General features: G+C 34.4%; 1 protein-coding gene across 1 annotated transcript; it reads right to left on the bottom strand.

Annotated features, from left to right (window-relative positions):
• Window positions 1-194: 194 nt before the first annotated feature.
• Window positions 195-12,412, bottom strand: ADL6 (dynamin-like protein 6). The gene is made up of 22 exons (XM_088213809.1): window positions 12,003-12,412; window positions 11,298-11,348; window positions 11,089-11,209; window positions 10,828-10,920; window positions 10,127-10,188; window positions 9,920-10,037; window positions 9,479-9,815; window positions 8,659-8,806; window positions 8,051-8,152; window positions 7,824-7,943; window positions 7,497-7,580; window positions 7,262-7,389; window positions 6,333-6,417; window positions 6,105-6,243; window positions 3,488-3,564; window positions 2,950-3,006; window positions 2,518-2,665; window positions 2,279-2,427; window positions 1,894-2,007; window positions 1,730-1,797; window positions 903-1,075; window positions 195-755 (listed from the first exon to the last, which is right to left on the bottom strand). Exons 1-22 carry the CDS (start codon window positions 12,144-12,146, stop codon window positions 508-510), a joined length of 2,766 nt encoding a protein of 921 aa, XP_088069935.1. The 5' UTR covers window positions 12,147-12,412; the 3' UTR covers window positions 195-507.
• Window positions 12,413-13,058: the final 646 nt, after the last annotated feature.

The following is a 13,058-nucleotide window of genomic DNA, read 5'->3' as shown; positions in this document are numbered from 1 at the left end:
ATGTGATACAATTGTATTAATGAAACTGTATTAATACACTTAATAAATAGTGTTTCATGAAAATATTTTCATAGATGGTGAATGAAACATTTTCTTTCATATTTGAAAACTATGGATCCTAAGTACATGTCTATATTTTGTTTTCAAAATAACAAGCAGCCATGTAATATATTTCCACTCTTAGAAACCAACACTATCAAGAAAAAAGATTACTATGATGGTCATAACAATTTGGTACAAACAAATGCATGTGTCGAATCTAACAAAAAATTGGAAGTCCACATCTCTTACCCTCAACCCAAAAAAAGGAGGCAAAAATAGGAAATTTTAATCAACACATGAAAGTATATAGCAATAACAAGCTCTTGATTGAAATATATATATATCTACAGAAACCTATCTACCACTACAAAGCTAGTGTAACATGATCTGAGCTTGAGGAACGCTCAGTGCAGCAACCGGAGCAACAAGAATGAGCAAATCTTAACAAAAAGATTCAAGGGTCGATTAGTATCTACTGGATGAACCAGATTGCGGCGGTGCCGGTGGCAGCCTAGTGGGAGTGGTGCGGCGGCTGTTGTTTGAACCTGAGCTCAGATCACCATTCTGTGCAGGATCACTGTTTCGGCGACTGTGACCATTAGCCCCATATTTTGATGAGTCGCGATACGAATCGATAGGGCCATTAGCAGCAGCATTAAATGCAGCTCTCCAGTCATCTCCTGATGATGGTCCGCTGGTCCTCGGGCTGCTTTCTATACACACAAAATACAGAAAATAAGCAGAGCACGAAGATTTTCTTGCTGAATGGATTATGATTGTGGCTCGGCATCCCAATTGGAGGAGTGGGCAAAATGACATAAACAAGATCTATTCTGTAAAACAAATCAGAAAAGTCTTACCTGTAGCACCACCTTCAGACCAGCTGGAGGCAGCAGCTGCTCTGTTATCATGAATGCTAAGTTGCCGTGTGAGTTTTGAAAGAAGTGAGGATTGTCTCTGGTACCGCTCCCTCCTACGCTTTACATTCTGATCCTCCATCAGCAGCTCCTCAATTCGTGCTGTGCTTTGGGCACTGTATGTTCATACACAAGCAAAGTTAATACAGTTTATTAAGAACCACTTAAGAGAATTAAAGGAGAAGGATAAGCAACCCAAGGGGTAAATTTTCTTTAACAAAAAATGTATCTTTAGAGCATCACAAATATGCTATTTTTTATAACCTAGACATCGTGTAACTACAGAGACATAACTTCAACAAACTATACAACCAGCTGTTACACATCAAATACTCATTTTGACCCCCTACCCCCACCCCATATTCTCCAATATCCCTCCCACATGTAAGTGATGGAATGTGAAACACTAAATGACACTACATTTTGACTGGAGGACATACTTCGGTATTGTTTGTTACAGGATTTGAGCTGAATTCAAGCAAAAATTTTACAGTTGGCACATGCAATGGTGCTTTTTGATGTCTTATGATCTAAGCAAATTTACTAATAAGTAGAAAACAGAAGTTGTTTTCGTTTATACTGCTTCAAAATGTAAACTTAAGGTCATTGAAAATTCAGATAAACCAAACCTAACCAGACTCTAGACCACATGGTATTTTGATAAATTCCCCAATTTAACCAAGGTATGGTCCAAGTCTAGGTGTCAATGAAACTATTTCAAAAAAAAGAAATTAAACAAAAAAAATAAGCCGTCTGCAAAACACACTAACCTAATAGAACTGTATAACTGATTGAGCATATCTTCTTTGGCTTTTTCTACTTGGCAAAGAACCACCGCCTGTTCAGCCAAAATGATTAATGATTAAAGAAGCATATCAACAAAAGAGAACAAACAAAGACAAACTGCAGTTGGCATTTTCAATAGTCTAGTAACCTTTGGAACATTCGCAGCAAGGCTGTTAAGAACGGCTTCAACATAACCACGCACTTCTTGAGACATCCATCGAAGCTCTTCCTCAGGATCAGCGGGTCTTCTAGCCATTGTATCCTACAAAATCACAGGTAAGCATAATGTCTGTACCCCTTTCCCTGAACCCACCTTTTCCCCAGCCCAAAAAATAAAAAGTGGAGAAGAAATGAAATGTTCTAACAACTAAAATTACAACTGATACTCACAAGAAATATCATTTTGCTTATAAAAAGCTTTAGACAAAAAACAAAAGCAGCAGGTATTATGATTATGTTGTAAGGGCTCAGGAAAAATAGTTGTTATTGTTCCTAAAAAAGAACAAAAAAATATATGTTATTCAGTAACTTACAAGTGAACCGTCAGAAAGACTTTGCCTCATGGGATGCCCTGATTCGCCTTTCACGTTCCCTCCCTTGGCTTGAATAACGCTTCGTAACTTATTCAGCCACTCAGTCTTATCTGCTGCACTCTCAGCTTTCAGAACAACGGCGCTATGAGCTGCAGAAATGAAAAATGTTCAACAAAAATTTCATGTGAATTATTATTAAGAGAAGGGACTCAAATTCAGTTTCTATATGAATGTTATACCTTTTAAAATAGTCTTGTATTGAACCCTGCTAGTTAACTTAAAAGAAAGACTCGGTCCTTTTCCAGAATCAGGTCCATTCGCCTTTTTATCCTTTGAACTCTTTGATGGTGGTGCTTCTTCATCAGAAATCTCCTCAATATTACAATCCTAATCATTACATCAGATATCAGGAGACGAGGCTATTGACTTACAAAATTGTCTTAATTATCTCAAAATCACTATCATTATCTAATAAATCGTGAGACTTTCAAGAAGGACAAAGATCTACATCAAATCTCATTAAGTAAAAAAAAAAACTCCAACTTTGTGATTCATTGAACTATGTCAAATAACCTAACACACTTTCAATCATTATCATAAAAAATGTAATACTGCCAGCAACAGATTTAAAAAAAAAAAGGACATCTCAAGAAAGAAGGGGAACATCATACCTCCAAAGTTATTACACCACGGAAGTTCCTTTCTTCTTCTTTTTTGGTGTAACCAAGCTGGAAAACAAAATTGATATTGAAAGACAACATGTTAATCGAATGAAATTCTAGTTAGAAATGTTGACGCAACAAGCAATAATATACGTAACTAAAATTATAGACCTAAAGGAACTGCACCAGGGCCGAGCGACATGAATGCATGATTCAGTTTCATAATTTCTTTTTATACACATTTCTACATGATTTAGTTCTAACAGTTACCTCTACATGTGCATAACATAAGTGCCAATTTTGTTTATCAAATGAAACCATTATTTCTTTGGTATTCTCAATAAAAAAAATGATGATAAAACAAGCACATGACAATCAGTTTAAAAAATATAACATTGTAAGTTTGGAAATAGATATTCATAACAAGAAAAAACATAGGGAAGAGTTTAAATTGAAAAGTTTGACAATGCAATGGATCATATCAAAATAGTAATAAAAAATTGAAAACATCATTAGTCATTGTGAGGCAAAAATACTACAGGCTGACCTTGCCACTTTTTTCATTCAAAACAAACCACCGTCTACTCCACCCATTTGTCTTACCGCTTTTCTTCAGTAGATATCCTGCACATACAGGAAAAAATAAAACAAAAAATGAGGATGAAAATATTGTGGAAGGGACTCTAGAATTAAATTGGGTTCTGTATCTAAAAAAAAAACAACAAAAGAGTGGTCATTTTTACAAGAACCCCTGATCTCAAAACAACTCTGAAATTCCCAAATATGATATAAACAAGCTCAAATTTAATCCTAGAACAACTTAAATTAGAGGAATAATTGTCTAACTAACTAATTATCTAACAAACTATAGAAGTCACAGAGGTCTCAAGCCATGCAAACGTCATATTTATTTTGCTTCACCATTTTGGAGCAATAATTAGGTGTATATTTAGAGTCTGTTAATCTGTTTTCGGTGTGCATATTGTTATTTTAATTTTTTAAGCAGGTTATAACACAAACAGACAAGAAATAGCAGAGCATGTGTAATATTTTTCAACAAAAAGCAGAACATAGAATCATAAGTACATGATTTAAGTCAACTTAATGAAGGAATAATTTCTTATTCCATTTCATACCCTCAATCAAATTCCATCCTGAGTACATAAAAGATACATCACACAGATAAGCTGAATTTCATGTGACCTGCTTGCCAAAATTGCACATCATGGACCTTCCTTGCTACCATGATAAGAATCCAAGAAAGAATAAAGACTCATCATCCATCTAAGAAAGAAAGTTTATTCCCCAACTTTGTCAGAAAAGCGAAAAAGAAAATGAAAACATCTTAAAATTGAATTCCAAGACCCTTGTATTGTTGCATGAAGGACCAGGGATCAAAGTCAGTTCAAACTAAAATCAAGAGAAGTCTTTTTTTTTTTAAATACAAATAATGTGTATACTCAAGAGCACCAAAGGGGTTCAACCCATGTACAAAGATTTACAAGTTTATCAAAATATCTATAAAGCCCCTGAGATCCTCAAAATAAAGTGGATGACTCTTGATCAAAAAACTCAGAGTCTGAAACCAAGAATCTTTAGAGTTAACAAAGTTAGATTGTCCCCTCAAAAGCCCTTCTATTGCTCTACTTCCAGATGATCCAAAAAGATTTACAAGTTTATCATCTTAACGAGGATAAGTTACCTCATTAAGGTAGGACTTATAAGACCCAATTTGACTTCTATGAGGAAAATAATTCTTCTAAGCCAACACTCTCAGCTAAGTACAAAAATACACAGTAAAAAGTTAAAGAGAGGAAAAGTTAACTTCAAGCACTGGGCCTAAATAGCACTGTCGACAAACCAAGCAGATTAGAAACCTGCTTCTGTTTCATCTCTCTAGTTACTTCCTACTTAATGGGGTGCTTCTTTGTGGGCTTCATGTGTCTAGTTTATATAAAACCAAAGCAGTAGTTTACAGTTGAATTTTAAAGATATCTTCACTTTTTTCAGTAAATTACAGAACCACCCCTCTCTCTCCTCTTCCACCAACTCCATTTGGCACCTCTTTCTCCCCTTCTCGCCTCTCGATCTCAATTACCCTCTCCAGCCAAACCAAGGCTAGATCCAGTCTCTCTCTATCCCCTTTCTATCCTCACCTCCATCTTCCTCACCAACTAACCCAACCATATGTGGAGGATCCAAACAGACACATGCCAAATCTAATTGATCTAACAAAACCCACCCTGTTAGTCGTGAGATCTCAGGCACATGGCCAGAAATCACACAAAGGTGGTTACGTTGTCACACAGTTGATGGCCATACTGGCCCATGGCAATGTTGTCCACCTCACCTCCAACAGTTAGATATTTTTTTTATTTCTATTACTTCTATATTTATTTATTCGAATAAAGAAACATTTTTGTATAAATTATTGTTTGATCGTATTTTCACATTCTTTTAATCTTATTGAGAATGAATATGACTTTTAAGTCATGATACAGCAAAACGACCGAAAACTACGTGAGTTCAACCAAACAAATGGTACTTGATTTAAAGACAATTTTTTTTCTTTTGGGACCGCTTCTCAACTATGTCCTCAAAACAATCAGATGTAACCACAGGAAGCACACAAACAGTACATTAGTGAATAAAATTTTTGTTAAAAAAATAAATCAGCAAATGATTCGCAATGATAAATATCATGAGATTTGTCAAAAAAACCAGATGATGGGATAATGAAAGGGATAGCATTTATTAGGGATCCTGACGGCTGTTTGATTGAAATCTTTGACCTCGAGAATATTAGGAGAGTAACCAGCACTGCTGCTTGGGGCAGTGTCACACAGATGTGAAGTGACCTAGTTCCCTTCTTTTCGTTCCTTATTGCTGATTTCTTTTGACTATACATCAAAGCAACCATGAACTTATTTTGGCTCCTATAGCTTTTAATAATTATCATGTATATGTATGTTTTTCATGGCATGATTTTGGAGCATATGTTTCGCCTGTCTAACGCAAAATATGGTTATCAAAATGAGATTGGAATCTATCAAACATGACAACAGCTTGTGAAACAGTAAAACAAAGCCTCAACTATCCATGTAAACAACTTGGTCACAGCCTAATCATTAGTTAGACCAAATATTCAATGTTTGAGCACAGACCTGCTGTTATTTCACCACCAGGCCCAGCAGTTTTCAATGCTGGTCCTTCTGGGGCATCCTTATCTTGTTTGCTAGATTTATCTTTCATCGATTTCAAGCTTCCACCAGATTGTTCTCGATCTGGTTGAGGACTAGTTGCCTAAAAAGAAAAGGCAGAGAATATAATAGGAATATTTCAATCATCAAATCAAGCCAAGTTAAATCTTACAACAGCAGATCAACACAAACCCTATTTAAAATGGACTGCTCTGCCTCGAGTGCCTTTTTCGACGATCGATTCTTTTGCTCGTCCTCACGCCGTTGCCGATCCATTCTGACAAAAATTTAGAAAAGGAAGAATCAGACAGACATGATAATAAACCAAACATGCTGCTTTGCATGAACCACCAAAGATAAAATATAGATATAAACGCAGTGGTATACAATATATAAAAATACATTGTAAATGGGTTGTGCCCCCTTGGCACTCTAACATCAATATAACTCCGCACTTTTATTTAAAAATATATATATATAAAAATATCAACATATGAACACGTTTTAAATAATTATATACTTAATAAAAAGAGAAACCTGCGGGCACGTTATGAAACAAACAAGGAGACTTATTGAATCTACAATAACCTAACCTAATATTCCCAAAGTGGCAGGGGAACCTGACTATTGAATCCAATTAAAGCAAATTCATAAATAAAGTCACAACAGAAAACATTCGATTTCCTATCAATCCGCTATCAATTTTAACATAATCATATCATCATAAATATATGAGAATACTATGGAGTGAAATACAAGTACAACAAATACTTGACCACATTCTGATGAATGAGGTCCCAATATATTTCTTCCACTACCAACACTCAAAACAAGAAAAGATACAAAGAACTAGAATTAGGCATCAACTGTCCTTTCACCAACCAAGCCATCAATTAAATGCAATGATATAATGTTCATCATATTACAGATAAAAGATTTCTATATAAACCCCGAATTCCAGATAAAATGTATCAGTTCATAGGTCATGTAAAGACACAGAAATAGTTACAAGTGAAAGAGTATAGACACTACAGCACTTGAGAATTATCTTTGTTCCCCAACAAAAAAAAAAAAAAGAAATTGGAGAAAAAGGACAAAAAGTGGAGAATAGTTGACATTACCTCCTTTGCACCAGTCGAATGAAGTGTTGAGGTGGAACAAAAGCACGCTCCATATCAACCAGTGCAACGACCATCTTTTTAGCTTCATTCTTAAAACCATCAAGTGCAGCAGTTGCAATTGCCACAACCTTATTGAAAATGTCAAAAGAAAAAATAACATGGTCAGAAAATCCAAATGACAAGAACCCTACTCCAAAACACACAGCATAAATAAACACCAAAAGAGAATGGCCACCTCTCTCTTAAAAGGAGGATATCTTCCAAGACCAGGAGTGGCATTTGCCGAAGCAGAAACTATGTCTACTAGTACCCGATGCACCTGATTCAAAAGCAATCCAATAAATCAGCACATAACATTGAGAGAAACCATTCCAACCAGTAAATGACAATAATAGTTTTGCATAATTTTATAACCACCCAAAAGAAATGATAGTTGTGAAAACTTATCCAAAGAAAAGGCTCAACTTTATTATTTACGTTCAAACACACTGGCTTACATGCCACATAAAAGAAATAGAAAGCTTTATTAAAAACAAAGCTTAAAAGATATGAACTAACATACCTCATCAACACATAGACGTGATGGTTCCTTTGCAAGCTCCAGAACACCTTTTATCAAGGACCTCAACCCTTTTTCTGGAGAGATAAGATAAGGTTGATAACCATCTGCTTCTAATACAATCTGGTTCAATTGTTAAAAAAAGATCGTTAAAATTATAAACAATATCAAGAACACAATGAAACATTAAAGAAAGCAGGAAAAGGAGTGAAGTTAAATACAGAACCTACCCTTTTGACATTGTTTATATCAAAATGTCTATCCAAAGGAAGCTGCTTAAGCCTGTTAGGGAAACTGCCTTCAAAACTTGCAACAACTTTCCAACCACTTCCCTGCAATTAAACATTATTAAGGAGGATAAGCTGAAATCCATTATTAAAAAGAATCATTATAATTTGCCTACATACACCGCAACAACATTCCTAAGAAAAATTTACCTACTGATTCCAAGAAATTCAAGACGTTGATTCACAGGTACTCCGTTCTAATTTCACTCAACTACTTTAACAATTATAAACTAAATTAAATTTTTGCCATGTAATTTTCTATGCTTATGCATATGGGTAGCCCCTAGTTGATACATTGACTGATAACAGTTACTTTTTATTCTCAGAAAAGATTACCAACCTAATTAATATTGCATTGGAAACCAGAAACTGCATTCAATATCAACATTGTGTCAAAAAGATACTCTTGCCTAAAAGAAATATTACCTTCATAGGTAAATCAATTTTTTTCTCATTTGCTTATCATCTTGCAGTTTATGAACACAGCAATATCTTTTTAAGTAAACAGGTACACAAATAATAAAGGCATTGCTACGAAAGAAGATACTTACTTCACCACCAGTTAAGTGGAGGAGAAACTTATCCTCAAATTCACGACAGAGCTCCAAAGCAATAGCTCTTGTACCTTCAGAACTATGGACCATTTGTTCACCAAGCCGCAATAGTTCATCTTGAACTATCTGAGACTTTCCCTGAAGCCTGCAACATTATCGAGGAAAAGAAAAATGCATATAAAAGAATGCTCTAGCACAAGATTAAGCATCACAAAAGCAAAATTCGGAAGCTCTTATGCATCAAGTAATCCAAGACTGCTATGTATATATACCATTGAAATTGCTATGAACAGACCCTGTTAAGTTACAGAAAACTGTTTTGAGGTTTTATTTCTAAATTTGTATCGGATACAAAAATATGCACGACTGTGGAAAATGAAAACAGGGCCGTGCAAATTATAAATCCTAAATAGATATAATTGAAAGTAATCATGTTTTATGACACTGGTAAAAGTAGAAGAAAGAAAGAACTTCTTATGTATTTTATTCTGTCTTTGGGAAGCCTATCCAGCATGCTAGATGTGGCCAATTATCAATTTAAATGGTAAGATTTAAACTGCAACAGGTACCATTCAGTAAGTAAATTTTTTAAATACATATTTTGACAGGATTTAATGTGTAACATGCTATCATTGTGATTACTAATTAGCCCCTGACTAATGTGGCGTGCATTTAAAAACATGACTTGCAGCAGCTACAATATATTTTCCTTTTGCTTTTTTTTTAGAGTATATTTTTTCTTTGAATGATAGCAAAAAGAAGTATTAAGTAAAGAAAATATAAACTTGTCGGAAAAGAAAGGAAATCAAAGAAGTACCCGGAAAGGAGGTTCGGAAGCCTAAGTTTCATACGGTTACGAATCTGGCTAGCAAGGGCATCCACCAAAGCTACTCTACCAAGCTTGCTTTGCGGAGCCCCAGTCAGTATAGATTTTAAACTTTCACTCTCTGCACGCCAAGCTGTTTCTAAAGAGTTCTCGGTACTTCCAGATTGTGCCGAGGCTATAGAGACAGACTGACCAATTAGAGCAACCCATGGAATATCAGATGTTTTAGGCGGTCCCTGATTCAACAAAAGAGCCTGAACAGCTGCAAGGGCTTTTGAATTTTCTGCCGCTTGATCAATTTTACTAATAACACCAATTGTTCTAGTGCCTACAATCAATAATGAATGATAGATTAAAAAAAACAAGCAATCCTAAAACTTGAAGTTCTTAGTTTTCACAAAAGAAATATGGAAGTTAAATAATGTGACCCACTTTCAGCATCATATTCTTTGGCAGCTCTGAGTGCTCGAGATGATGAAATTTCTGGTGCCTGAGTGGCAGGTACTATAACCAGCAAAACAGCATCATTGTGTTGAACATACTCACTAATCTGCAGCAGCAGTGACATATCAAATGAACCATGGAAGACACAAAAAAAAAAGCATATTGAATGCACATTAAAATTTTTAAGCCACTTACCATTGAGTCATCCATTATTCTTTGATCCAATCCAGGTAAGTCAATCAATTTTAATGGTGGAGCTGGAATAATTATACAAATAAAAAGTGATTAGGAAAATAACTGCTATGGAAGACAAAAAGAGTTTCAAGGCACATTTCTATAATGGAAACCATCATTACACATAATGCAGCCAAGAAAAAAAATAGGTAATGGCATATCCTTCAACATATTCTTCCTAAATCCAGTTTGCCAGCTTATGTTCGTCCAAACACAAAAATCTAATCACATCCTAAGGGAGTGGGTCCCTGCAATTTTCTTGAAACCTGACCATCCCTTTTATCTAACTCACTTACAAAAAGCTCACTGTCCCATGAGCTAATAGCATACTTCACTACCTCCTGAAATTCATTATTTTATGAACATTACTCTATACACAATATGGGGAGAAAAAGTTCTTAATAACTTCCTACTTAATTTTTTAGACTCAAGTACACATGCATGTATGTGTTTAGCTGTTTCTGATTTCTCTATCTAAAAATTCAATGTTCATTGCAGTAGCAAAAATAAGATCAAGCTTCTAAAATTACTAAGGAAGGCCTCCTAAGATATTTATGCCAACTGAAGCATGCAGTCACCAATAGTAAACACTTTGCTCAAATCAAAATATGAAGGAATCAATCGTGAACAAAAAGATTATGATACCAAGATGGTGAACCAACCTGTACTAGTACGAAGTTTAAGATATATTTCATCACGACTCCTGCCTGATGAACCTTTGCTCAGCCTGTCCTGTAGAGAATGCCGAAGGGCACCTACAATGCCCCAATGTGAAATATAATGGACAATAATAGCAATGAACAGATCAATTGACACAATGTGCATCCAGTGCCAGATATGTCAACGATTTTACATCAAATGATGAAAACACAAGAACACTAAAACTAATAAAGAATTAATAGCAGTTCAATAGAAGATCTTACTTGCAGAAACTTGTTGAGATTTATTGTCAATTTGTAAGATGATTGCTTTGCTGCTTAAAGAAGCATCTCTATTCAACTCAAGGCTTATAGGAGCTCGAGTAGCACCATTTTCACCCGTTGGCTGTCGAAAGTACGGTAAGATGAGTCTTATAAGAAACAATATATAGTTACAATGCAAAATGAAGAGGATTTAAATAAACAAATCTTACCAAGACAGGATGTCCAATTAGACTGTTCAACACAGCAGATTTACCAGCTCCCTGATCAATGCATCCAGGAAAGAGAAAACCCTTTAGACCTCTTAAATCCCAGATAAACGCAAAACAGTCACCAATCAGCACCGAAATGAGCAGCTAATTTGAAGTCATTGAAATAAAACCCAGTTGTACGAGTGCTTTACTTTGAACATTATAAATAAGAATAAGGTTTAGCTAGCATTTTGAGAAAACATTGCAATATCTCCCAACTCGCGTAATTCTAATATCCAAAATCAACAGATAAATTACACTCCTAACTGAGAGTTTACATATAAACATAAAATAAAACGAAACACTCGCACTCTAAATCATACACAACCATCTATCGTACATTATAAGAATCCATGCTCATCCGTAATCGAAAAGGCAATTTAAATGGCTTGTTTAGTTCTCCTTCTCCAGAAATATTTCCTAATCAGAAGTTCTGAATTGCCAATTATGTTTTATTATAAAACATCTAATTATTCTTTAACATCATTTCCATCAATCTTTTTTTAATCTCTATTTTGGAAAAAAGAAAAATAATAATAATAATAATAATAATAATAATAATAAAGAATCCACACGCGAAAGACCCATGGATTCTCCAATGCAAACGAAACCTAACCAGATCCAGAAGATCCATATCCGTTCTACTACAGAGAGAAAGAGACTCACAACACTGCCTAGAGCAACAACGTTTAAGAAAGTCGAAGGGCGTTTAGAGGAAGAAGAGGTTTCTTCAGGGTCTTCGTCCGCGAGAAGAGCCGCCGCCTGGCGCATCGAGTCCGATAGCTGAGACAACTCCTCGATCGCCTCCATCGCAATATCTGACGCTATTGATCCCTACAAATCTCCCTTTCGAGATTTCAAAAATCGGTTGGCGATTATGAATCGAATAGGAACAGAAAATGAGAGATGAAAAAGGAAGATCTGGAGAAGGAAAAACCCTAGATTGGATCTGATGATAGGTACAGGTTGTTGGTTCCGGCAAAAGGCCGGAGATTCAAATTTGTATGTGTAATAATGTAAATGTCAAAGAATAAAGATGCTTTTTTCTTTGTTTTTTTTGTTGATCTTCATTTTTCTTTTTTATTTCCCTACATTTATATATATACCGTGAACTGTAATGGTTTCAGACCTCTTTTATTTTTATTTTTATTTCATTTTTCTTTAAAAATTAATTAATAAGAGTAGTATTTGAGAATGATGTTTGGCCGTGGAGAATGGGAAGTAATACTTTTCAAATTATATATTTATATATTATTTTTTTCAAAATATAACATGGTAAAACTTGCGTACTAAAACTAAGTGTAAAATATAAAACAAAACATAAAGAATAAATAAAATATAAAACCTATATATTATGTGTTTTTTGTTTTGTACATATTTCTTCCAAGTTAAGATTTTGAATACCATTTAGAATTTGACAAATTTTGAAAAATTTTATGAATATGTTCTTTAACAAATAAATTTTGTTTGTAAATTCGTTTAAAACCATCCAATTATTTTAACTATAATATGATTACAAATTTATAATTCTAAGTATAATTTTCTATTATTTTATGATTGATTATAGTTAGAATTTTCTAATCGAATTAAGTTCACTTGTTATAAACATTATTATCTTATGATATTTTTTATAAATTTATATTTATTTAAATTAGAAGATACAAAATTTATATAAAATTATAAGAATTTAGTTTGTATGAAATTTCTTGTATTGCAAGAGAG

The sequence above is a fragment of the Carica papaya genome, chromosome 2, assembly GCF_054855325.1.
Source record: "Carica papaya isolate Zhongbai chromosome 2, ASM5485532v1, whole genome shotgun sequence".
Classification (NCBI taxonomy): Eukaryota; Viridiplantae; Streptophyta; class Magnoliopsida; order Brassicales; family Caricaceae; genus Carica; species Carica papaya.
This window is presented reverse-complemented; position numbering and strand designations above follow the sequence as displayed.